The 26630-nt window shown below is 37.1% G+C and overlaps 1 protein-coding gene across 4 annotated transcripts in view; it reads right to left on the bottom strand.

The window, feature by feature from the left end:
* Positions 1-4015: 4015 nt before the first annotated feature.
* Positions 4016-26630, bottom strand: part of SPINK5 (serine peptidase inhibitor Kazal type 5) — a 75598-nt gene continuing 52983 nt past the window's right edge. For 2 of the 4 annotated variants that reach the window (XM_033180730.1, XM_033180727.1), the window contains 13 exons: positions 25265-25361; positions 22188-22315; positions 21695-21767; positions 20637-20764; positions 20400-20478; positions 16667-16794; positions 15844-15916; positions 15070-15159; positions 14833-14960; positions 13638-13734; positions 10282-10412; positions 7521-7611; positions 4016-4317 (listed from right to left, as the gene is read on the bottom strand). In XM_033180730.1, the coding sequence (XP_033036621.1) occupies positions 4309-4317; positions 7521-7611; positions 10282-10412; positions 13638-13734; positions 14833-14960; positions 15070-15159; positions 15844-15916; positions 16667-16794; positions 20400-20478; positions 20637-20764; positions 21695-21767; positions 22188-22315; positions 25265-25361 (1252 nt within the window). In that variant the 3' untranslated portion in view covers positions 4016-4308. The remainder of the gene's footprint in view (positions 4318-7520; positions 7612-10281; positions 10413-13637; positions 13735-14832; positions 14961-15069; positions 15160-15843; positions 15917-16666; positions 16795-20399; positions 20479-20636; positions 20765-21694; positions 21768-22187; positions 22316-25264; positions 25362-26630) is intronic. The other 2 variants (XM_033180729.1, XM_033180728.1) reach the window with 2 other exon arrangements.

Here is a 26630-nt window from a genome sequence, read left to right on the forward strand (position 1 = left end):
GGTGGATCACCTTAGGTCAGGAATTCAAGACCAGCCTGGCCAAATATGGTGAAATCTTGTCTCTACTAAAACTGCAAAAAATTAGCTGGGCATGGTTGCATGCGCCTGTAATCCCAGCTACTCAGGAGGCTGAAAGGAGAATCGTTTGAACCTGGGAGGCAGAGGTTGTAGTGAGCCAAGATTGTGCCACTGCACTCCAGCCTGGGCAACAAGAGTGAAACTCCATCACAACATAATAATCATAATCATAATCATAATGTAGAATGCAAGACATCCATAGACTTGAGAAATAGTTAAAATCATTATAGCAAATTAAAATAAAGTACCTAGAATGACCTGCAGGAAGACGGCACATCATCCCTCAAAATAATCCAAGAAAAACTGTTACATGGTCAAATGAAAATTCCATCACGAAAGAAAAACATTTTAATTGATGTTTTTTTCCAGGCACCTATCAAAAAGTGACAATCTTTCTCTCTGTTCTCTCTTCATGCTTGAAAAATGATTTATTGTCGTATCCTATTTATTTAAAACCTTAATTTCAGTACTGGAAAGAAAAGGGGATCCCTGTGCCAGGATGGTGCCCAGGAAAGAACAGCACATCCTATTCTGCTTCTTTCTACGAAAAGAACAGTTTGGAACATCACTCATTATTAGTAAGGTCCTCAGCAAGTGTCATTTGAGGACTCATTCATGATCTAACTGGGTTAGGTATTAGAGTAACCTTGGTCAAAGTCAATCAAGAAGGCCACAACTACACTAGTTAGCTCTGCTCCTCTAACAAACTACCAGAGGCTGGGTGGCTTAAACAACAACAATGCATTTTCTCACACTCTGGAGATGAAAAGTCCAAGACCTAGGTGCCAGAAAATTCTGTTTCTGGTGAAGGTTCTCATCCTAGTTTGCAGGTGGCTACTTTTTTGCTATATCTTCAAATGACCTTTCCTTGTGCACATTCAGAGAGAGATCTCTGGTGTTTCTTCCTCTTTTTGTAAGGACACCGATCCTGTTAGATAAGGGTCTTTCCTTTATAATCCCATTTAACCTTAATTACTTCCCTAATAGTTCTATCTCTAAATACAGTTACTGTGGTGGCTAGGGCTTAACCTGTAAATTTTGAGGGAACAATATTCAATCCATAAAATAGCACATAGATTTGGAGTACAAATGTGAGCTTCTCTATGTGTTTTTCTTGATTTCAAGTACATATTAAGTTTTATATAAAAGTGGAACTTTAAAAATTATCACTGTTACTATCATAAAATGAAGAATGTTGTTGGTGTTTGAAGGTGTGGAAAGGGGCAAAGAGAAGACAAGTTGCAAATAAGGATGAGAGCCAGACATTCATCCATTGCTGAGTTAGTTGTCTACACCAGGGAAACCACCGCCCCAGGGTCAGATCCAACCCACCATGTGCCTTTGTAAATAGAGTTTTATTGGTACATAACTGTGGGAACATGCTTACATAATATAAATTTGTTTGCATTTGTTTATACAATAGCAGCCACAAAAGAGGTTATATATTCCATAAAACCTGAAATAGTTACAATTTGGCTCTTCACAGGAAAAGTCTGGAGATCTATAGTCTAGACAAGTGCTCTCTTTAGTTTATTTCTTTTTTTTTTCTTTAATACTGTGCTATAGTACCTAATCCATTTTATCAGAGTGAAAACTAGGTACAAATAAACAATAGCAAATCCTGATCCAAGATATCCACAGGACATGAGTGCTTATTTAAAAGAAAAGATTAAAAACTGATGAAGAAAATGGTATGTTTCAAGAAAATTAGGAGCAATGCATACTTTTGTATTTTCTAAAATTATAATTTTTTAAAATTTATGTGTCAAAGATATTTTTGAGGTTAAAACAGAAAAAAAATCACAAGGAAATTAATTGAATTAAAGAGCTTATTGAATAGGCAAATTCTGACAACTTACTGTTTTTATATTAAATAATGATAACAAGCATTTATTGAGCACTTAATGTATATGAGATCTTCAGTTTATGGCATTCATAAACTATATAATATAATCCTCATTGTAACCTGTAAGGCAGAAATTATTAGCCCCCCTTTTATAGAAGAAATGAAGACCCAGAGAGATAAAGTAGCATTTTCATTGTCATAGAGTTAGTGAGTGACAAAGTTAGGATTTGAGCTTAGATCTGCTTAGTTCCTAAGTATCTGCCCTATTGTGGGATGGCAAATACCTGGTGTTCCTGCCTTCATCACTTCTGCCCTGTGCTTATGGCAGGAATTACTAATCAACTACAGAATTATCTGCTGTTGGTTCCAGAAGTAACTTGATGTTTTGTTTCATTTTTAATTTTAGATTCAAAGAGTAAATGTGCATGTTATCATATGGGTATATTGTATAACGGTAGACTTCTAGTGTACCTATCACCCAAAGGGTGAATATTATATCAAATAGGTCATTCTTCAACCCTCATCCCTCTCCCATGCCTCCTTTTGGAGTTCTCAGAGTTTATTATCTGTCTTTATGTCCATGAGTGCCACTTATAACTGAGAATATGCAATCTTTGATTTTCTGTTTCTGAGTTAGTTCACTTAGGATGATGGCTTCCAACTCCATCCATGTTGCTGCAAAGGACAAGATTTCCTTCCTTTTAATGGGTGTATTGGATTCTGTGGTGTATATATACCACATTTTAATCCAATCAACTGTTGATGGACACTTAGGTTGGTTCCATGATTTTGCCACTGTGAATTGAGCTGTGATAAACATCCTAGTGCAGATGTCTTTTTAATATAATGATTGATTTTCCTTTGGTCAGATGCTTAGTAGTGGAATTGCTGAGTCAAATGGTAGTTCTATTTTTACTTTTTTGAGATGTCTCCATACTGTTTTCCATAGGGTTTTAAATAATTTATATTTTCATCAAGAGTGTGAAAACGTTCTCTTTTCTCCACATCCTTGGGTATTTCTGATGCCTGAAAGAAATGGGAAGGCTTCAGGAGGACTTCTAATGTGAGAAAATAAGGAGTTTGAAAGGGATAGATCTCTGAAAACCCTTAATGCAAAATGAAATCTGAAGATCATGTTATATAGAGAAAATACGTATTTGGTAGTAGTGGACAGGTGGGGCTGACAGAAGTATTTTGGCTTTCTTTAGTCTCATCTCAGCATTATTTATCACCTTCTGGTTTAGAAGGTGTAAAATATACACCAAAATCAAAGACTTAGTAAATTTAAAAATTTATATTGATTATATTAATAGTTTTGCTATCTTAAGCTAAATAAAATATATTATTGAAATTAATTTTATAATTATTAATTATTTGTAGCCTCTAGAAAATTTAAAATTGCATATATGCAATTGTAAACCTTCTGGGTTAGAAGTGTAAAATATACACCAAAATCAATGACTTAGTAAATTTAAAAGTTTATATTGATTACATTAATCGTTTTGCTATATTAAGCTAAATGAAATATATTATTGAAATTAATAATTTTATAATTATTAATTATTTGTAGCCTCTAGAAAATTTAAAACTGCATATATGGCTTAAATTACATTTCTTTTGGAGATTGCCACTTTAGAGGCTTACACAAATTGGTAATTAATTTTCTTAGTTCTTCCCAGATTATGTGTACAAGGCCGTGACATAGGAAATTGTCAAGATGTAACTTAATGAATAGACATGAGAACTTACTGGTTTGTATCTTTGGATGGGACCTAAATAACTGAAAGGCAGTTATCCCATTCATGAAAATGTAGAAAGGGGAGCTGGTATGGTAATGAACAGTTAGGATGAAGCTGATTTATAGCTAGTTTAACTTTGTACAGCTGTTGGCTGCTGGGAACCCATATCTCCCTACCTCTCTTCTAGACAGTCTTTCTCAGCTATGACAGCAACTTAAGCAGGAATAAAGTGAGCATTCTCTGTCCACCAATGGGTTTAGCCAGACAAAAACACAAAAGGGTAGAGTTTATTCAGTTTCTGTAAAAGCAAATATCTATTATCCAGACGGTGACAAAGAAGCCTCAGAAAGGGTGTTCTGCTGAGTTTGCTTTTATTGAACAGGCAGTTGGACAGACAGCATTGTAATCAGGACATTTCGAGGGCTCAGACTTGGTGGAGGTTTCTTTATACCCTCAGATTACGGAGTCTAGGAGGAAAGAGATGGAAAAGACTGAAAATCAGTGAGTCTATTCCCAACAGCTCTGTATTGTTTTCTATAGCAAATAAGACAAGCTCCAAAGAATTCTTTGTATATACAGAGGTGAAGGTAGGTGATTCAGAGTTGGGATTTATTTTTTCCCTCATGGCTTTCAACAATCTTCCCGTCATTCATCCTAGAAGAGAAGATGTGTAGGTTAGATACTAGAACCCAGAGATAGTGCAGAAATGTGGGCTGTATATTTATAGCTGCATCTTAATCAAAGAAATACATAGATTCTGCATTCTGCAAAGAAGTAACAGTTTAAAATCAGTTTCACATTTTATCAGGTTTGATACAACAAATATTGAGCACCTAGTATGTACAACGTGTTGAGGTGGACACAAAAATGAACATGGCTTAATTCTGCCTTTGATCACATGCAGTCTTCATGCTGATAAAAAAAAGAAGTAGGTGTAATTAGCACCATTTTGCAGATGAGGAAATTGAGCTTCAGAGAAGTTTAGTAACTTGTCACTGTCATGTTAGGTCATAACTTGAATTCAATTCCTGTAACATGAATGTTTTTCTACTATAGTTTGTTGTAGGCCACTAGAATGTAATCAGCTGTCTTCCTTTGCCTGACTCATCCATATATTTGAAATCAACCTTTAAAACATTAAATCAGTATTTTAAAAATAATCTTATAGGGGGTGAGAGCCTCAGGAATTTTCTTTCACATAACTGCACATCTTCAACTAGTATCACCTGGGGCATGAGCAGCACTGTCACTCCAAACTCAAATCTCCACTTTATTGCCTATATCAACTCCAGGCAGTTTTCTTTGGTTTGAAAGTAGCAAGCTTTGGTCTTCCTGAATCCTTGAAAAATCTGTCATGAAATTGACAGATATAGATAAGAATTTTCAAATGAACCTATCAAAATACATAATAATAATGTAGAATGCAAGATATCCATAGACTTGAGAAATCATTGAGAAATAGAGATAAGAATAGTCATTTATTTATCTCACAAAATAATATTGGTATTTTTCTTAATATAGAAATTTCCTTCCAATCTAGCAAATCATCTTTTAATTGAGATAATGCCTTCTCGAGAGCACTTAGTTTTCAGAATCTCCTGACAACTAAGGAATGGTAGTAGAGCATTGGAAATGAAGTCAGGATATCTACTTTGAACCCAATGTATTATACTGAGGGACTTTAGTAAGTGACAGTTTCCCCCAAGATGATTTTCTGTAAAATGGGAAAGACAGTGATCCCTGCCCTAATCAAATGACTGTTGGAAGGAAACAAAGAGAAAACGTACATAAAACTCTAAAGACCTACGTAAATCTTAGTAGTTACTGTATAATAGTTATTGCATAATAGGAAGTATTATGTATTTAGCAACAAAAGTGTGGGTTCCAAGATACTCAATGTACTTTTCCAGGAAAGTTGTGACTGCCTGGACTGTTATTCTATTCTTGAGATTCCAGACTTTCTTAGAGAAACTTCCACCCAGAAATAAAGTTCAGACAAGAGGCTTCAACCCCAGTATATACACCCTTACTAGTCATCAGAACAATGCTAGGCCATGACCAGTCTGTACCACCTGTACCCAAGATCCTACCCTTGAATCTTACGCAGGGACCTGAAGTTCCACGTGTGTCCAGGACACTTTCAGTTTTTGTTTTGTTAACTAACACCATAATAATTTCTGTCATTATTAATGCCTGCTATGCAACTCCAGTCGAAAGCCTACACCCAGAAATGGAAGAACGGCACTCTTTTACAACACCTTGTGTGCTGAGCCCCGGCAAGATTCTTCATTATTTAAAGAAATACATCTTACCAGTATAAACCTATGGCAAATTCTTTATAAAGTAGTTTTTCCAAGTTGCCTACACAGGATGAGAGTTACAGGGAAGAGTGGTCTAAGGTGTCATCTATTGGACTGGCATAAAGCTATTTTGACCTTTGTCTCCTGAGATATATGTAAAGGTGAGCTTGTGAGGAGGGGGAACAGTATATTCTGTCAATAAAATGGGAGCAAACTACTAAGAATTTCTATATAATGAGACAGCAAACACAATATAGGGACTAGAGTTAAAGTTTAAATTCTCTTTTTATGGATTCTGGTAAAGAACTAGAATAGAGGTCTTTAAATGGGTGGTAAATAACTTTGTCAAGCCCACATGAGAAAGATAAAGTCTTCTGATTTCATTCTAGTCCTCGGCTTCCTCTACACTGCTTTCAACTGCTAATGTGAAACTAGGAAGACTCTAGCTTACGATTCTTGTTTTCACAGTTTCCCATAACAAAGATTGTTGGGTAGACGTTTTTAATATGGCCTTATGTAATATTGCTTGACTAAGATTTTCAAATCTGGCTGAATAGTTTCTGATTCCATTATTGCTAAAGCTTTCTGTGGCAGTGGAATGGAGCAAAGAGAATGTGAATAATAATAAATAGCTTTATTAAATATAATGCATTAAAATGCTGTTTATTACATATAATTTTATCAAACTACAATTGAAAATAATTTATTAAAAATAAATAAGCACTATACCATGGTCTGTTTATCAAAGTTCATACTTTGGACTCTTCTCTTTTTCTAAATTCATACTTTGGTCTTAGGCATAGTAATAATAGTGACATTAATTTTTCAAACATTGTGCCAAATGTATAAAAGTCAGTCTTTATTGAATATTTTCATAGTTCATTGGGATATTTGGTTTAGAGTATTTATGTGATTTGCCAAGAGTCTCATATAGGAAGCACAGCAAAAACTGAACTTTGCACTCATATTTATCCCATAACAAAACATTTTTCTCTTATTTGAAAATTCCTATTTTTTCATGTAATATACCATCTCCCTGAGGATGACTATTTAAATAGTCACCAGGGAGAATGTCAAATTCAGTAACGTATGTTGAAACATCCTTTCAGGAGTTTAAATGAAACTGGTCAACTTTTAATGCTGGGAAATAATTTAACACAATGTAAAGTTCAAGAATATGGGCGTTATATAGAAATTGTTTAAATCCAACTCTGTCACTCTCTGACCTTTCTTGGTCTCTGTCTCATCTTTGTATTGTAGATCACAGATGATAAAACCTATCCTGGAATAAGAAATGTTATATTGGAGACATTGCTCATAAACAATCTATTAATGAATCCATTAAATAGTTTACAATATTAACTGCTGCATTATTTCCACTTATTTCAGTAATTACTTAATTATCCTTATAGTGAAAATGTGACCAATTCTGGGTCACCTGACCTAGTGTTACCTCTCTGGCCAGATAAATGTCTGTTACTCAATGGAAGAGAACAAAACCAGAACCCACTACTCCTCACAACATAACCATGGAGGCCAGTCTACTTATGTACTTACAGATGTGGGCTTACTGGCAGCGGTTGTTTCTGGGGTGCTGCTCTCCTCACACTTCCCTGTACTGCGGATGTGTGTATTTGTTTGGTGTATCCTAAAACAGATCAGAGGATGCTTCAACAATGAGGAAGTTCTCAGTTATAATGAGAAAATAAATAAAGACCAACACGCAGGACATTTGGTATCAAACCAAACTGCATTTAGAGGGAGGATCTGGGATCTGCATTCAACTATTTTCATTTTCAGTAGGTATCGTCCAGGCTGTTTATCTTCTACTCCAGATTTGTCCCCTAGCCCTGGACCTATCGTGTCACATTTCATTCACTGATATATTTCATAAAGAATGTTGAAAATAAACTTGGGGATCATCTGATCTAAAGGTGATCTCGCATTTACAGATGCGAGAAATAGATCCCAGAGAGATGTTTGACTATACTGAATACCAGTAATATGACTTGGGGAAAAATATAACCAGACACAAATGATACAGTCTCAGTTTTGCGGTTGGAATGAATCTTAAGGAGTATGAATTTTAACGCCTTTCACTGGAGAAATGCTATGAATCAGACATGTACTTGTTTGCTTCTAGTAATGGGAAACTCATTATCTATCAAGGCAGTGCAATTTGTCTTTTGGCATTGCTTAAGCTGAAATTGCTCTCCTATAACTTTCTCTAAAACCTTGGAAATGAATATTGTTTCCTTTTGCCTCAGATAACCTGATCCTTCTTTATAATATATACTCCCAACTCCCTTAACCAAACAAACTATCGTGAGGCATGCTTTCTTAATATTTTCATCATTTCAGTTTCTTACTCTAAAGTTCCCTTAAATAGATCACTTGTTATGGGTCTATAAAGTTGATGAAAATGTTGAAGAAAATTGTATGGATAATTTAGGTCCGGACATTTACAACAAAGAGGAATTGAAGGATTTCTGGGCTGCAGATAAGGTATACATAGTAATGGAATTCCTGGGCAGTTATATTTATTGCTTAAACAAGAATTTCTTAATTCTTCTTCTTTTTTTTTAAATTATACTTTAAGTTCTAGGGTACATGTGCACAACGTGCAAGTTTGTTACATATGTATACATGTGCCATGTTGGTATGCTGCACCCATTAACTCGTCATTTACATTACGTATATCTCCTAATGCTATCCTTCTCCCCTCCCCGCTCCCCACAATAGGACCCGGTGTGTGATGATCCCCTTCCTGTGTCCAGGTGATCTCATTGTTCAATTCCCACCTATGAGTGAGAACATGCGGAATTTGGTTTTCTGTTCTTGCGATAGTTTGCTAAGAATTTCTTAATTCCTAAAAACCTATAAGGTCTATGGATGAATTTCAAGTGCTCCATGAGCCTATGAATATTATGTGTGTGGATTGTTCACATCACATAATTTTTTTAAAATTTCTTGAAAGGGGTGACTTTCTTCATATTATCTAAGGAATCTTTGGTCTTTGAAAAACTAAGGAATTTAAGTGGAGAAAAAAGAAAACTGTATTTAGGCCCAAATCAATAAGGTCAAAATCCTGTCTGATTTACTTCCTAGCTTTGCAACTTTAATCAAATTACTTGGACTCTCTGAGCCTCAGATTAACCTTCTGTGTAATAAAGATAACAACATTCCATAGCAGGTTGCAGGGATTCAGTGACTGAAATCTGAAAGTGCCTTATCTACCATACCTTACCTATAGATGAAGGATTATATTCAGATTTTATGCTTTTAAGCATATGACCTGAGGAGTGCCTTTTTCTTTAAAATATTTTTCCAGGATTAAAAAACAGGATATCAGGGAGTCCTATCCTCATGTTCTGGGCCTTGCTTACAGTGTCCTAAGAAGGATAAAGTAGTACATGAACTGCAATGTAGGTCTGGGGTCAGGTGAGATGGAAAAAACAAGGTTTGTCACCATTCTCTCCTTGAAAGCTGGCCAAATGGTGGCCAGGAGAAGGGAAGGGATGCACATAGAGGCAAGGGGAAATTATTTAAAAATTCAGACAGCATTTGAGCAGAGTAGCAACAACAAAACTAAAGCCAATAATAAGAATATTAAAATGAATCCCTTGTATTTAACTTAAGATAAAAATATTTTTATATCTAGCAGTTCTTCTCAATCATCTGTGAAGTCAGCAGGTCAGAGAACTGTCTCCATTTCTCCAATGAAGGGAGCGAGATTCAGAATCATGAAATAATATGCCTCCAGATACCCAGATAGTCATAAATATGAGAGCAGACATCAGATCAGCCATTTACTTATTATGCTTTCTTTTATACAGTGCACTTTCCTTTTGCAAGGTACTACTTCTTTCAAGAGGCAGGGTTAAAGAAATGGGGAATCTGTAGCTATATTGTAGTCACAGGAGCTTTTAGATATTATACACTGGGCTGGGTTTATATAGCAGTACTTCTCTACTGTTTTTGTCCACTACACACAGAATGAATGATGTTCACACTCCTGTGACTGTACACAGGTTTATCCCTATGTTCTGTAATTGTAACCCCACTATTTTTTTTTTGTTCTCTTTTACTCAATAGAGCATATAGCAATGTAGGTAAGCAATTTACCAAAGGAATAGCCTTAAATCTTTTCTATTTTACATATAAGAAAGATAATTCACAAATTTTGAATTTTTAATTTCTATGATGAATAAATTACTTGCAACACCCTTCGAATTTATATAGGTGCGTTACTATGGGTTAATACTCTAGCTGAGAAGTTCTAAACTGGAAGATATGATGGGGCAACTTGAATACTTACAGGTTTTCATGACAGAGCATGCAGGGATTGTTGTAGGTTTGGCCATCGTCACCACAGACAGGCTTTAAATCCTTCGGACAAAGATAACCTATCCTGGGCAATACTCGGTAGTCTTTGCACATCTCAGAATCCTGAAGAAGCAAAACATAAAGCAGACTTACTTTATGGCATTCAAGGAGATGGATGGGCTTAAGAAAACCTCTTGAGTTCTTTAATCCAACTTGAATAAATGTGATATAGGTTATTCAAACTCAAAGATTGATTTTGCACCATATGAGGTGAATTTAACTTCCTGAATTTGGCCATTTTTAACTAGACAAGGTAAATAAACAAAGAAACAAGGAATAGCAAAGCAATAAGAAAGCAAAAATCCTTTATTATATGTGACACAATTACCTGCCCATAAGAAGAAATCTAGAATGATAGGCATGCTAGAAATAATATTTGCCTTTTTAAGTGAAGATACTGGTTATACACAGCCTCGAAAGGAAAGACTTAGAGGTCAATACTCATAAATTGCATGAGTTTTTGAGTCCTAGCTCTACCACTAACTAGAGAAGTGACTTATCTAACTTTTCTCATCCTTAATTTTCTCATCTGAAAACCATAAATAATAGTAGTCCTTACTTTATATTACTGCTTTAAGGGATTAAAACAGATAATGCATGTAAGTTCATGCTTAACACAGTATCGGTCACATACTAAGTGTTCAGTAACTTTTAGTTGTCAGTATGTGTTCCATGGTAAAATCATATGTATATTTTCCATGTAAAAGAAGAAACATATTTGCTCTTTGTAGTGTTTTGGGAGTATGAGTTTAGTAATTAATGATAATTACAAGAACTTGATTAGTTTTTTAAGAAGACAAAAAGTAGAGCCAAAATATAGAAAAATGGATTCAAAAGCAAATAGGATGATGGAAGACTTAAATCCAATGGTATCAGTAATTACATAGAATATTAACAAGTAAGTACTCCAGTTAAAACACAGAAATTATCAAACTGGAAGAACAAAAAGAATCAAGTATATAATATTTATAAGAAATATATTTATAAGTAAAGGGATGAGTTCTAAATAACTCATGACTCAAAGTAATCACAGAATTTAGAAATGAAATGAATCACAAAGAAAATATAACCTGTCAAATCCCAGCAGCCAAAGCAGTAATTTGAGGGAAATTTATAGCCTTAATACATATATTAGAAAAGAAGGAAGTTCTAAAATGGATGATCTAAACTTTCATCTGAAGAAGCTAGCCAATGATGAGCATAGAAAAATTTTTAAATAAATAATAAAGAGGAGAAATTGATGAAATAGAAAACAGAACAAAGTCAAAAGTTAACTGCTTGAAAAGATTAGTAAGTTGATAAGCTATTTGCAAAATTGACCAGAGTCAAGAAAACATATATTACCAATATTAGAGATAAAAGGTCATCGTTATATGAGCTGTAGATATTAAAAGAATAATTTAGAAATGTAAACTATATGCCAAAAAATTTGACAACATAGGTGAAATTAATAAATTCCTTGAAAACTACTTACTGAAAACAGGCACAAAGATGACATAGAAAATTTAATAATATTATATCTGCTAATACGCATTTTGGAGAAGTCAAGCAGTATTTGTTTGCTTGTTCCTTTGTTTTGATAAATGATTCAAACACCTAAATGAATTGCTTTAGATTGTGGTGAGTTCCATATTGGTAGAAATATTCATGGAGAATTTAGATAAGTAACTTATATGAATCCCTGGCAAAGGTTAGACTCAACCAGGTATATCAAGTGTATTTTTTCAGGTAACTGGTGCTATAATATTCAAAAGGTACTACAATGTTCCTTACTCTCTCTCTCCCTCTCTTTATTTTTTTTAACATAGTACTTCAACTCAACAAATTCTGTTGACTCCACCTTCAAAACAGACCCAGTATCTAACCACCTCTCAAAAGTTCCACCACATGATATAAACTAGCATCATCTCTTCTGTAGACTACTGCAATAGCTAATTAGCTGTCCAGCCCTTGCCTCCCTGCAGTGTTTTCAATAGATATCAGGCAAAGTTATTCCTTTAAAATATAAATCAAATCATATTACTCTTCTCAAAACCGTCAATCAGAATATTAGGCAAAGTCTTTAAAACTGTCTACAAAACCCTTTATACCATGGCCTCCCATTAGCTTCCTGACTTCCTCCTCTACAGCCGAGGTAGCTCTATTTCAACAACACTAAATGTTTGCTATGTTTTCTCCCTGGAGTATGTTCCCCTCATATATACCTACTGAATCAGTACCCTTAGGTCTTAATGTAAATGTCAGCTTCTGAGGAGTTATTCCCTATATATGCCACGTAAAATTGTATCCCCTCCCCTCCCCATCTCAGAATTTACTGTACCATTTTTTTTTCTGCCTTATTTCCTCCTTGGCATTATTTTATTTATTTATTTATATTATTTATTGTATCTGCTTTTCCAATATACTATGAACTTCATGTAATGAGTGCTATCTGTTTTGTTCATGGCTATTAACCTAGCATACATAAATAATGCCTGGAAAAATAGTGGGTGCTCAATAAGTATTTGTAGACTGACAAAAGGACTGCTGGCTTGATAAAAAGAAATGAATAATGAAAGATTTATTTCTCCAAAAGAAATCTCAGCTCCAAAACGGACTGTAGATCATGAGGGAGAATGAGGGGGCTACTAGTCTGCTGATGATACCTTATTTCTTGCTGCTATCACAGAAGAAATGTGTGCATTTCTTTTATGTGACTATTATACCTTAGTATTTTTTTAAAAAAACATATTTTGTTAATAGCTCTTCTCCCTGCCTTTGTATCCCTGATGTAGAGCCCAATTTGCACGAGCCACCACACCCAGCTCAGCCTATATTTTAAACAAGAAGTTTTAGCCACCGTGAATTGCTAATTTGTGGAAATTTACACCTGTGAGCATGCTTGGCGTAGAGTTCCAGGATGTGAACACAGATTTGGTTGGAGGAGGGAAATAAGCGGAAGCTAGGTGAGGAAACTTGTTGGTCTGCTAAAATTACAGAATTGAGGCACCTGACTCCGTATTCTACCACATGTGAGATTAGTCACAATTATTCCACACCCACATTGTAAATTTCAAAATGTACTAAACTGAAGCAAGGCAAATAATCTCAAAGGGCACAGAATAAGGCACTAATGAGAAACCCCAGAACTCTTGCCAAGCATAAACTGCATACAGTCCTCAAATGACTTCAGGATGCACTGAATCAGCAAACTTCAGACCCTTCCATGGAAACAGCAAATAGCAACAGGTCAAAAAAAATCGAGAAAATTAAACTGATAAGTAGCTTTTCAGAAATAGTCCTCCTTACCAGAGAACTGAGAGAGTCTGGGCTGTCTTCCTCTTGAGAAGCTCTAACATGGGATGGCTTTTCTTGAAGTTTTGCCCTTTCCAAAGCTTCTGTTAGACTAGAGAAGAAAACAAAAAGTAACTGAAAATAAGAAACAGTTCCTATAACTTTCAGTGAGAAGTTAAGCAATCCTCATAAAATATGACAGATGCCAGGCATGGTACCTCACGCCTATAACCCCAGCATTTTGGGAGGCCTAGGCTGGCAAATCACTTGAGGTCAGGAGTTGGAGAGCAGCCTGGCCAACAGAAACTCCGTCTCTATTAAAAACACAAAAATTAGCTGGGCACGGTGGTGCACACTTGCTATCCCAGCTACTTGGAAGGCTGAGGCAGGAGAATCTCTTGAACCCTGGAGGCAGAGGTTGCAGTGACCTGAGATTGCACCATTGCACTCCAGCCTGGGCAGCAGAGTGAGACACTGTCTCAGTAAATAAATAAACAAATAAATAAATCATAATCACAGAACATTGAGATAGTGACCAGGATGACATATTAAGAAAATTACACAATTAGGAGCTGGCTTAGAACTTTCATCACTTAACAGATGACAAGTGGCTTAATGTTCTTAAGTTTTGATTTTCTAGAACATAAAATGAGAGCAGTATTTGGTAATTCCTCTCTCAAAACACTCACTATGAAAAGCTAAATAAATTTGACGATTGTTGTGTTCACAGTGCGCTTTACAACCATCATCATCATCACCATTTATAATGTCCATTGGTCTCCACTTCCAGTTGCTTTATAGAATAACCTAGAAACTCTTTCTAAAAAATAAATTACATCACCCCAAGATTCTGATATATTTTGGGGTGTAAAAATTTGTGTTTATTTTTATGAGGCATCTCAATTGAGTCTGATCTAGTTGTGGAATAAAGATCTTGAAGAATTTCTTCTAATTATGATGCTGAAAGTTGAAAACAAATTGTTTAATGACACAGTTAGTATACATCTTGGCTAGAACTTAGGGAATTTCTGTCTCCAAGTCTAAATGTTCTTTCTACTATATCAGGTGTTCTCGATTTGAGGACTTTAATTCTAAAGACTTATTTTTAAAATCCCATAGTGTTCATAAATACACAAATTTATTCAATCAGCAGTTTCTAAAAATGCACTTCCCCTGCTAGCTGCAGGAGGAGCAGAACCATCTTACTCACAAGACGGCTCTGCACATGTAGCACTTGTTTGTATAGAACTTTCCATCAGCACCGCGCACTGGGTCATTCTCTCTAGGGCAGATGAGCTCATTGTTCCTTATATAGTTTCGAAATTCACTGCACTCATCCTAGAAAATGAGAAAGGGAAAGTGAACATGACTTTGTCCCTTTTTGGCTTAGTGATTTTTTCAAATGTGGTTTTAGGAAGTCCTCTCTTAGTTCGGGGCTCAGACTCACTGTACTTATCCTGGCAACAGAGGCCAAGGAATACACAGGTTGTCTAAACTTTGCATCCTCCGCTTCATTCTGAACCTGTCTGCACTGGTCCTGAAAAATGTAGGGAAACATAACACAACACTTGATAGACCTTCTTGTTTTTTCCTCCCGTTCATCCATCCTTCCTTTCCCCTATTTTCCCGATGAAGCATGCTTTTGACAAAAGGACAATTGCTTAGGGATCTAACTCTACAAATGTGATTGTTACTATTAAAGAACTGAATGAAGACGTCTTCTTTGTAGTCCTGAAAAAGAAATAGAAAAGAAAGCATCATGCACGCACACTACTGATTCTTTAATGCTGATAAAATCATCTGGTAAAAACAGAAGGGAAGCTAAAAGGGAGACTTAGATTATATTGCCTGAATTATTAAAATAAATAGCAACGAGCTACCCAAAGCCTTATTTCACACTTAAAGTGTCAAAGATAAGCATGCAGTTGAGTTGGTAAAGAATTTTACCCTCTACTTTTCAATCCATATTTCTCCCAAGGAGGAAAGACTAAAACATCAATTGACACGCAGTCTCAGAGAATTTTCTACAAAATCAAAGAAGATATCAAAGCCCAAAGCTCCCCAGAAAATCTTGTTATGATCCAAAGTGACAAGACTAGCAAAATCAATTTTCTTTGAAGTTAAGAGATTTGTATCTTTATTATTCCCAAAACTGGAGAAGAATGCAAAATTCTGAGGGTGAAAAGTAAGACAGTTATTCTGGTATCCTTTAAGAAATAACCTTTGCATTATTTGAGGACTTGCTACTTGATTTCTCTTCATCTTTCTTTTTTCTTTCATTAGCTTCTCGATCGCTGCAGATTTAAAAAAAAAAAAAGATAGGGTAATTTTTCTAGGGTTGTTACTGAATTGTCTTTAACCAAGTGTTTCTTCAATGCTAAACATTAGCAAATCTAACACTATTTTCTTATACTTGAAAATAAAATTCTAAGAATACTTTTCTGTAAGCTAATCAGTTCTGATTGTTGGAATTTTCATGATAATATATTTGTGGCAATGCTATCAACTATCATAGATGCTGTTACTATACTCTTATCCAGAAAAATATGATCCTAAAAGGTCTTTATTTTTCCTTAATGTAACAGACTTATGACTCTCATCTAGAAAGTTTCTATAATTTTCATTTTTACTTTTCTAATTAAATTATAACTAAACTCACAGTTTTGATTGTTATTTACATAGGTATAATGCTTTGAAGTTCAGAAGCATTTTTAAAATGTCCTCGAATCACCACAAAACTATATTGTGCAGTTATTTTTCCCTCAGGAGGAACTGAGGCTCCGCACAATGAACTGGCCTGTCCCAGGTTACGTAGCTGATAAGCTACCTCTTCCTACCCCAGAGGTTCTGGGTGTGATTATGCTTCTCAACATCAAAATAAAAAAATTATTGTGAAAGGGCTTCGGAAATTGTCTCTTCAAAAGAGAGGAGCTATCGTATCATTAATGTGTGATGCCAAGTGTCTTAGGTTTTAAAGGTAACAAGAACTAACTTCTGGCAAACAGGCACAACTATCAAATTTATTGATAAACCTTTTTACGTACAAGATGCTCTGACACATAGCACATTTATTGATGTGCATCTTGCCATATGGGCCTCGAACAGGGTTATTCTCTCTGGTGCAGATAAGCTTCCCATTTATCCGCATGCTTCGAAATTCACGACACAGATCCTACCAACAGTAGCAGAAAAAAATGTTACTGTCATGGTATAATCTTTAAAACCTGATAACGTGATTGACTGATTAGACATAAACTCATAACACAGGAAAAAAAAACAGAGAAAGTAAAATTTCAGAGAAGAAATATGTTTTAAAGGGACTTTATTCAATCTCTACGTAAGAAGTTTGAATCTGTTCATTGCATCTCTCTCAAATGATTGTCTTGCCCTAATGGAATTTCAGTACTGCCTAAAGCAGCCTATTCCTTTAAAAACTACATGTGTGTGTGTGTGTGTGTCTGTGTATATATGTGTGTGTGTGTGTGTATATGCGTGTGTGTGTGTATATATGTGTGTGTGTGTGTTTGTGTGTGTGTGTGTATATATATATATATATATGATCTTGCTCTGTTGTCCAGCCTGGAGTGCAGTGGTGCAATCATAGCTCATCGCAGCCTCCAACTGCTGGGCTCAAGCAACACTCCCACCTCAGCCTCCTAAGTAGCTAGAACTATAGGCATGTGCCACGGTGCCTAGCTAATATTTTAAAATTTTTTGTAGAGACGGGAGTCTCTTTAAAAAGTTGCCTGGGCTGGTCTTAAATTCTTGGCTTCAAGTAATTGTCACACATTGGCCTCCTAAAGCACTGAGATTACAGGCATGAGCCCCCAGTGCCCTGCCCCATCTCATTTTAATACAATTTTCTATGAGGCGGAGCCCCAAACCCGTCTCCCCATGAGTGCACTCAGTATTCCACACATAAAAAGTCTACTTCAAAAGCCCTGGAATGAACTAAAAGACACTCTTCTGCAAAACATAAAAACATGTAAACTTTCAGCTTCATTTCTCAACAACAATTTACCAAGAACAAACAAAAAAAAGCATTTTTATTGTGCAAAGTGCTTTGTTGTGTGGCTTAACAGATTTATTTTAGTGGTTGTAAAAATCTTATAAATAAATACTCATCATTCCCATTTAACAGATGAGAAAAATAAATCTCAGCGATACTAAATAAAGTCAGTGTTGAATTTGTGGTCAGAAACCTGCTAACCACCAGGCTATACCTTTTTACTTATTTGCTTTTACAAAACAGAGAATAAAACTCCTATCTGTGGATAAGTATATGGAGCTGCCTTTTGTGTTCATTGAAACATAATGATCGTAAAAAGAAGCCAATAGAACCGAGTCTACAGACAGGATCTGGAATGTATTAAAATCTTCAGAGAGCTACAGAAGTCACTGGAACTTCGTTTAAGCCCAAAGAGCCAAAGTGATGATATGGAAACATTACCTTAAAATATAACACAATAACCTAGATTGTACTTACCCTTCTTTCTTTAAATTGTGATGTCCGTAAACAAACAATTCCAGGCCTTACTTTTTATTGCAGCATTTAAAAAAATTCTCTGGAATTAAATACCTATCAACATATTAAATGTCTCACAACCACCATTTTCACAAATTACTGGAAGTATTTTCTTTTCCAGGTGCTCAGAATACCACATACGTTTATAATAGCACTCCTCTGACTGTATTGCAACCCTGCAATTCAGTCTTTGGTTCTTCTATTCATTATTTATGTGTAGCTAACTTCTCTTAAGTTTTCCTGAATTCTAAAAAATTGGAAAAATATTACCCACTGCATAGATTTTGGGGGAGGTTTAAATATAATTATTGGTAAACCTTATTTAACTTTGCATGTGTAGATAAAACTGTAGTTCTCTATTTCACACACACACACACAATCTCAATATTTTCTTTTTATTTATTTTTTTAAGACAAGTTCTCACTCTGTTGCCCAGGCTGGAGTGCGATAATGCTATCACAGCTCACTGCTGCCTTGAACTCCTGGGCTCAAGTGATCTGCTCACCTTAACCTCCCAGTAGCTAGAGTTGCAGGTTTGCACCATCATGCACGGCCATTTTTATTATTGTTGTTATTATTATTATTTTGTAGAGACAGGGTCTCACTATGTTGCCCAGGCTGGTTTTGAACTCTTAGGCTCAAGAAATTCTCGTGCTCTGGTCTCCCAAAACACTGGAATTATAAGAGTGAGTTACCACACCCTGCCTCCGTATTTTCTTTGTTGTTGGTTTTTTTCACTCAATATTTTCTATATATACATACAGATAGCATTCTTCTGTTTGAAATTTTTTTTTTTTTTTTTTTTTTTTTTTTGAGACGGAGTCTCGCTCTGCCGCCCAGGCTGGAGTGCAGTGGCCGGTCTCAGCTCACCGCAAGCTCCGCCTCCTGGGTTTACGCCATTCTCCTGCCTCAGCCTCCCAAGCAGCTGGGACTACAGGCGCCCGCCATGTCGCCCGGCTAGTTTTTTGTATTTTTAGTAGAGACGGGGTTTCACCATGTTAGCCAGGATGGTCTCGATCTCCTGACCTCGTGATCCGCCCGTCTCGGCCTCCCAAAGTGCTGGGATTACAGGCTTGAGCCACCGCGCCCGGCCTGAAATTTTTTAAATAAGGATCATAAAATTAAAAATTTACCAAGATTTTAAATAGATGTCCTTTAAAGATCATGTGAAGTTGTACAATAAAGTTCCCAAAATATTTTTAAATAATGATAATTACTATTAATGTTTCATTTTCTTTAGTCACTACAGGCTTAATGAAAAGTTGCCCTACTAATAGGAAAAATCTTCCTAGAGAAATTTTACCATTTTTCTGTTCTAACTGGAGTCCGTCGGTGGATTAAAAGAAATTGTGCTGTGTAATATTCTACGTGTTGGTGTTGTAGTGTTGAATACTATTTATGAAGACCAAAACTGAACACTAGGTGGCAATGAAATGCCAGATCAAGAATTTATTCTCTCAAACTCCAACTTTTTTTCTTTCTCTTTTTTTTTTTTTTGAGATGGAGTCTCGCTCTGTCGCCCAGGCTGCTGGAGTGCAGTAGCACGATCTCAGCTCACTGCAAGTTCTGCCTCCCGGGTTCATGCCATTCTGCTGCCTCATCCTCTCGAGTAGCTGGGACTACAGGCGCCCGCCACCACGCCCGGCTAATTTTTTGTATTTTTAGTAGAGATGGGGTTTCACCGTGTCAGCCAGGATGGTCTCAATCTCCTGACCTCCTGATCCGCCCGCCTCGGCTTCTCAAAGTGCTGGGATTACAGTCGTGAGCCACCGTTCCTGGCCTCAAACTCCGAACTTTTGATACTAATTTTCTTTGTAATTTTTGGCATCTGATTGTTTGATATTTATTTGTTTAAAAAATTCAGAAACAGCCAAGTGTGATGTCTCATGTAATCCCAGCACTTTGGGAGGCTGAGACTTGAGCTCCAGTGGATCGCTTGAACTCAGAAGTTCAAGACAAGCCTGAGCAACAGCAAGACCCTGTCTCAAAGGAAAGAAAAAATTCAAAAATGAAATTCACTGGCTAACTACAATAATCTAACAATTGTCACTGGTTCTACATTTGCATCAGAGTCACTCTTGGGGAATTGAAGAGCATGCTATTTATTTTCAAGATCTGGCCATGACTTCATTGTTAACCATTTTATTGCCAATGATTGGGACAGAGTCAGCATTTCATGAATATTTGTTGAATAAATTTACCATACAGTGAACTAACTGAATTCAGGTATTAGAGTGTCTAACATCTATTACCTCTTTGTCATTGCTCCTTTCTCCTGTATTGCTCCTGTTTTCATCCTCTTTCTTTTTTTTTTCAGCTGCTTCCCTTTCCCTGGGGGGAAAACAATGAACCATTTCAATCAAAGTGAACAAACACCTCATTCATTACTAGATCTGCTTCTAAGACAACTGTCATTTTCTCAAACTGGTAAGAAATGACTATTGTACTTTAAGACTCACAGTCAAAAGCTCATTTTGAAACATACTCACAGTTTTTCCTTACACATAGCACACTTATTGCCATGTGTCTTGCCATCTGGACCCCGGACAGGGTCACTTTCTCGAGTGCAGATAAGTTTTCCATTTTTCATTTGGTTTCTAAACTCATCACATGTATCCTGAAAAGATGGAAAGATTATATTGGAAGTGCTGTTTTTACATGGTATCTGATTAGATTTGAGAATCAGAGGATTTCTTTCCAAGAGTCAGGCAGCCGTGTAACCTTGCTGTGGTAGGCAAAATAATGGCCGACAGAGAGGACATTCCACAATGTCCTCTGTGGAATCAGACTCTGTTTTAGACATATGTTCTAATTCCTGGAACCTCCAAATAGGTTGCTTTCCTGGCAAGGAGGAATTATGGCTGAATATGGAATTAAGATTGCTAATCAGCTGAATTTAAAATGCGGAAGTTACCCTGGATTATCCAAGTGGGACCCAGGTAATCGCAAGGGTTCTTATTCATGAAAGAGAGAGGCAGAGGCAGGAGAGTCAGTATGAGAATGATACAACATGAGAAGGACTTGACTGGCCATCACTGGCTTAAGGGTGGCCACAAGCCAAGGAATACAAGTAGCTTCTAGAAGTTAGAAAAAGCAAAGAAACAGATCCTCACCCAGAGCTTCCACAAAGGAGTGCAGCATTATCGACACCTTCATTTTAGCATGATCAGACCCATTTAAAACTTATGGAATCCAGAAATATAAGATAATAAATTTGTGTTATTTTAAGCAACTGCTTGTAGTAACTTATAATAGCAGCAAAATAATACAAAAACAAAAATAAATACCAGTATACTTGCAAAACCTCGTTTTCTCTATCTATAAAGTAAGGTTAAAAGGCCATATTTGACCAGGCTGTTGAAATAATTAATAAACCATTATTTATAAAGGTGCCTCATAAAGTGATAATCACTGATAACTTGGTAACTCCTGACCTTCTAAGGGCAAGCCCTAGCTTGATCATATTGGCACCTTCTTCTGCAGTTTTGATCGCCAACTGTTGACTCACAGAAAGAACATTCTTGCCAAAACCCAAGTAATAACTCACCTTTCCTGATTCTGATCCAGTCCCATTTGAGCTGGAGTAAGAATCATCATTTTTTCTCTCTGCTTCTCTTTCCCTGGAGGAGAAAAAAGTCAATATTCATCTTGTTAACACATATTGACCCTGGATTATGCAGTAAGTGTGTCCCGTGCAAATGACAAGAAGCCAGCTTTCTTCAACTGTGCTGGTCAATGATTCCAAATGGCCATCACAAAGTCTTCCTAGAATTCTGGCGCAATAAAGAACAAGGGTCTACCATGATAGGACTTAGAGTTCACAGAATTGTAATCGAAAATACAATAGAAATCAGCCACTTGGTTAACTGCCCTTGCAAAGGTTCATTGTTCCTTAGAGAATGCAAGAGAAAAAATATAATATTTGGAAATTAGCAAAAAGAATAATTTGCATGGAAAAAGCCATCGCAAATGAGAAATAGCCATTCATTCAAGAGGAATGTGACTATGTTTTAGACATGCCTTTTGAGAGAAATACTTACAATTTTGCTTTACACATCGTACACTTATTGTTGTACGATTTGCCATCAGCATCACGTACAGGATCACTCTCCCGAGTACAGCTGAGTCTTCCATTCTTCATTTGTTCCCGAAACTCAGCACATTTATCCTGAAAACAGAGAAGAATGAAGTCCCCTTGGATTACTTAGTCTACTGTATTCTTAGTAAATGTTTTTAACAAGCTGAGTAAGAGAAGTTCTTTCACCTCTCTTTATAAGAAACATAACACCGCCGGGTGTAGGGTCCAGCCCCACAGGGTCAGTGGGTTTTTCTCCCCTTGTGCGGAGATGAGAGATTGTAGGAATAAAGACACAGACAAAGAGATAAAAGAAAAGACAGCTGGGCCCGGGGGGCCACTACCACCAGATGCGGAGACCGGTAGTGGCCCTGAATGCCAGGCTGCGCTGATATTTATTGGATACAAGACAAAGGGACATTACCTATCTCCAATGATAGGTAAAGTCACGTGGCTCATGTGTCCACTGGACCAGGGGCCCTTTCCCTGCCTGGCAGTCAAGGCAGAGAGAAAGAGAGGAGAGAGAGACAGCTTACGCCATTATTTCTGCATATCAGAAACTTTTTATTACTTTCACTAATTTGTTACTAATTTGAACCCAGAAGGCAGAGCCTGGTGTACAGGATGGAACATGAAGGGGGACTAGGAGCATGACCACTGAAGCACAGCATCACAGGGAGACGGTTAGGCCTCCGGATAACTGTGGGTGGGCCTGACTGATGTCAGGCCGTCCACAAGATGGGAGGAGTAGAGTCTTCTCTGAACTCCGGGTAAAGGGAGATTCCCTTTCCTGGTCTGCTAAGTAGCAGGTGTTTTTCCTTGACACTGACGCTACCACTAGACCACGGTCTGCTTGGCAGCGGGCATCTTCCCAGATGCTGGCGTTCCACTAGACCAAGGAGCCCTCTGGTGTCCCTGCCCAGGCATAACAGAAGGCTCACACTCTTGTCTTCTGGTCACTTCTCACTATGTCCCCTCAGCTCCTATCTCTGTATGGCCTGGTTTTTCCTAAGTTATAATTGTAGAGCAAGGATTATTATAATATTGGAGTAAAGAGTAATTGCTACAAACTAATGATTAATTATATTCATACATAATCATATCTATTATCTATATCTAGTATAACTATTCTTATTTCATATATTTTATTATAGTGGAACAGCTCGTGCCCTCAATCTCTTGCCTCGGCACCTGGGTGGCAGCAGCCGGGCACAGTGGCTCATGCCTGTAATCTCAGCACTTTGGGAGGCCAAGGCGGGCGGATCATGAAGTCAGGAGTTCGGGACCAGCCTGGACAACATGGTGAAACCCATCTCTACTAAAAATACGAAAATTAGCTGGGCATGGTGGCGGGAGCCTGTAATTCCAGCTACTCAGGTGGCCGAGATAAGAGAATCATTTGAACCCAGAAGGCAGAAGTTGCAGTGAGCCAAGATTGCGCCATTGCACTCCAGCCTGGGTGACAGGGCGAGACTCAGTCACAAAAAAAAAAAAAAAATCTAGGTCTGGTATCCACAGAGAAAAAGGGACCAAAATCACCCATGTTCTAATTACAAGAGATGAGTTATCATGGCTACTAATGTTGCTTTTAAGGATCTATACAAGGAAATTGTAAATATGACTGAATTTAACAGCATATATTAAATGTCAGCAAGCTACAGTTTCCCCTTGGTACACTTAGGGGACTGGTTCCAGGATCAAAATCCATGTATACTCAAGTCTGTCAGTTGGCCCTGTACAACTCACCTACACAAAAAGTTAGTCCTCCAGATATGCAGGTTTCACCTCCCACAAATCCTGTATTTTTTATCTAAGTTTGTTTGAAAACAATTACATACAAGTGGACCTGGGAAGTTCAAACCCACATTGTTCAAGGGTCAATTGTGTAGCCCACAGGAAAAAGTCTTTCCTGCTGCCTGCTCTTACACATAAAGTTTTGCTGAAACACATCCTCATTCATTTATTCAGATACTATTTTTTGGCTTCTTTCCCACAACAATGGCAGAGTGAAATAGTTGCAGCAGACATTATATGACCCGCAATGCCCGCAATGCTGAAAGTATTTATCTGGCCTTATACAGAAAAAAAATGTGCAGATCTCTAGTGCAGATAGAAGAGAGAGAAAAATGCTGGAGGAAAACCCAAAGTTACACAAAATGTCAAGGAAGGTAGGTTTGACCAAGTTATGAACAAGACAGACAAAATGTTTATCAGACAAGTCTAATCAACAGGGCTATTCCTGAAGAGAACTCAGCCTCCTAAAGCAAGAAAGATGGAAAAAAACAGAACAGCCAGAGTTTATCAAAGGTAAATATTGGGCCTTTGTCAGATCTGGAAGTGAAGACATGGTTTTGATATTCCAAGGTTGTAAAAAGATAAATAAGGTGACTGCAATTTTATGAAACTGTGTTCAGTGACCCAAGGAGTGACCTTCTGTGCAACATTGCCATGCTGACACTTCAAAATGCCTCAAGAAACATGCTAAACCTTTGCCTAAATTATTTTCTGTTATCCCTGGAAGAGTACTGCAAAATCAGGGAAAGTAGAATTCAGTGAGACGAAGTAATTTACTCAATGTCTCACACGTCCAGGTAGTAGGGGCAGGATCGTACCCCGATCTGACTCCAAAGCCTGTGCTCTTTTGTCCTGTCCTGCTGCCTTGGATCAACAGAAAAGACACCTCAGAAAAGTGGCTCTGTCCAAGGCAAGAAAGAATAATGAAAGAAAATGAAGAGCATGTGATGGTGATGAGAACAACTATTGATATGAGGTCTAGATTACCATACAGAGGGCTCAGGAGACTGGGATAAGGTCATTATATATTGTTAATTATTTCAAGGTGTAAAGAAGTCAAAATGAACCCCAGAGCAGTGAAAATGTGCTGATATCTTACCTGCAAACTTCAGGAGAAAATTATCTGTTCTCCCAAGGACTCAGCACTGTATAAAACTGCCTTTACCATAGACTATATATGTTGTGTCATAGTCCTGTTGTCAAGGAGTTGAGCCCGCCCCAGTTATTGAAATTAGAGGTGGCTCTCACCTGAGTGTTTCCTCCTCCACCATCACTGGAACCATGTCCTGCAGCATTTCTCTGATCTTCCTTTTCTTTCCTCTTTCTTTCCTCATCTTCTTTCTGGCTGGAAATTAGAAAGTGGGAGGTAGGGAATAATAGATTACAGACAATGGTGTGCATTTCTTTGAGTTTCTCATTATATGAACAAATCACATATGTATAGAATTATCGAGCATTGAGTTAACATCTACTCTGCTGCAGTCCTTCTCTGAAAATAAAAATATAAATTATATGGAGTCCTTTGCCAGGAAGGGGTCTCATTAAAATAAAAGAACACCACATATACATCACCACAAACAAGACAAGATGAGTAAAGCTGGATGTGGTGGCTCACACCTGTAATCTCAGCACTTTGGAAGCCTGAGGTGGGTGGATCCTTGAGGTCAGGAGTTCAAGACCAATCTGGCCAACATGGCGAAACCCCGTCTCTACTAAAAATACAAGAATTAGCCAGGTGTGGTGGCACATGCCTGTAACCCCAGCTACTAGGGAGGCTGGGGCAGGAGAATCGCTTGAACCTGGGAGGCGGAAGTTGCAGTGAGCCGAGATCGCATCCCTGTACTTCAGTGTGGATGACAGAGTGAGGCTCCACATCAAAAAAAAAAAAAAAAAAAAAGACAAGATGGACAATTAACTAACATTTCATAAATGTTCGCTAGGGATCTCCAGCTGTGTTTATCATAAATACCTAATGATCAAGAGAAGATAAATCATTATCTTCTCTACCAAATGTATTCTTTCTCCTGGATTTTCTACCTTTCACAAAAAACCAACACAAAACAGTGGAATCATCTGTAATTGCTCACTGTCCTCCAGCTTGCATAGCTGTTGCCACATGACATTGACTTCACCTTCCCAGCATCCCCCACCTTGATCCACTTGCCTTCTAGCCTACATCCTTGCTCTGCATAGCTGCCTCTTCCTAGGTTATTTATTGCAGCTCCTCCCCTCTACATGAGTAGCAATTCTTAAGTTTAGTAGTTTCTTTCTTTTTTTCTCCTGTTTACTGCTGATAAATGAATCTTCCTAAAGGAACAATATTTATGCCACTTACTGTCCTATCTGAACAATTTTTGCAGTTTCCCATTACATATAGAATTGACCTCAAAATCTGTGGTGTGCATTCAAGGTTGATAAAGTTGGTAAGTTCTGACTAAACTAAATGACTTGCTTTTTTCCTAATTTTAGATCCTTACTCTTGCTTTTCCCCTCTTCTCCTCTCATTACTTTCTGTCATGTCCACATTTTATCTAAATTATAAGGTCCAGTTCTATCCCACCATAAAACTTTCTATTAACTGTCCCTTTCTTGAAGTACCATAATATACCACAGA

The sequence above is a fragment of the Trachypithecus francoisi genome, unplaced genomic scaffold (assembly GCF_009764315.1).
Source record: "Trachypithecus francoisi isolate TF-2019V2 unplaced genomic scaffold, Tfra_2.0 Lachesis_group2, whole genome shotgun sequence".
NCBI lineage: Eukaryota > Metazoa > Chordata > Mammalia > Primates > Cercopithecidae > Trachypithecus > Trachypithecus francoisi.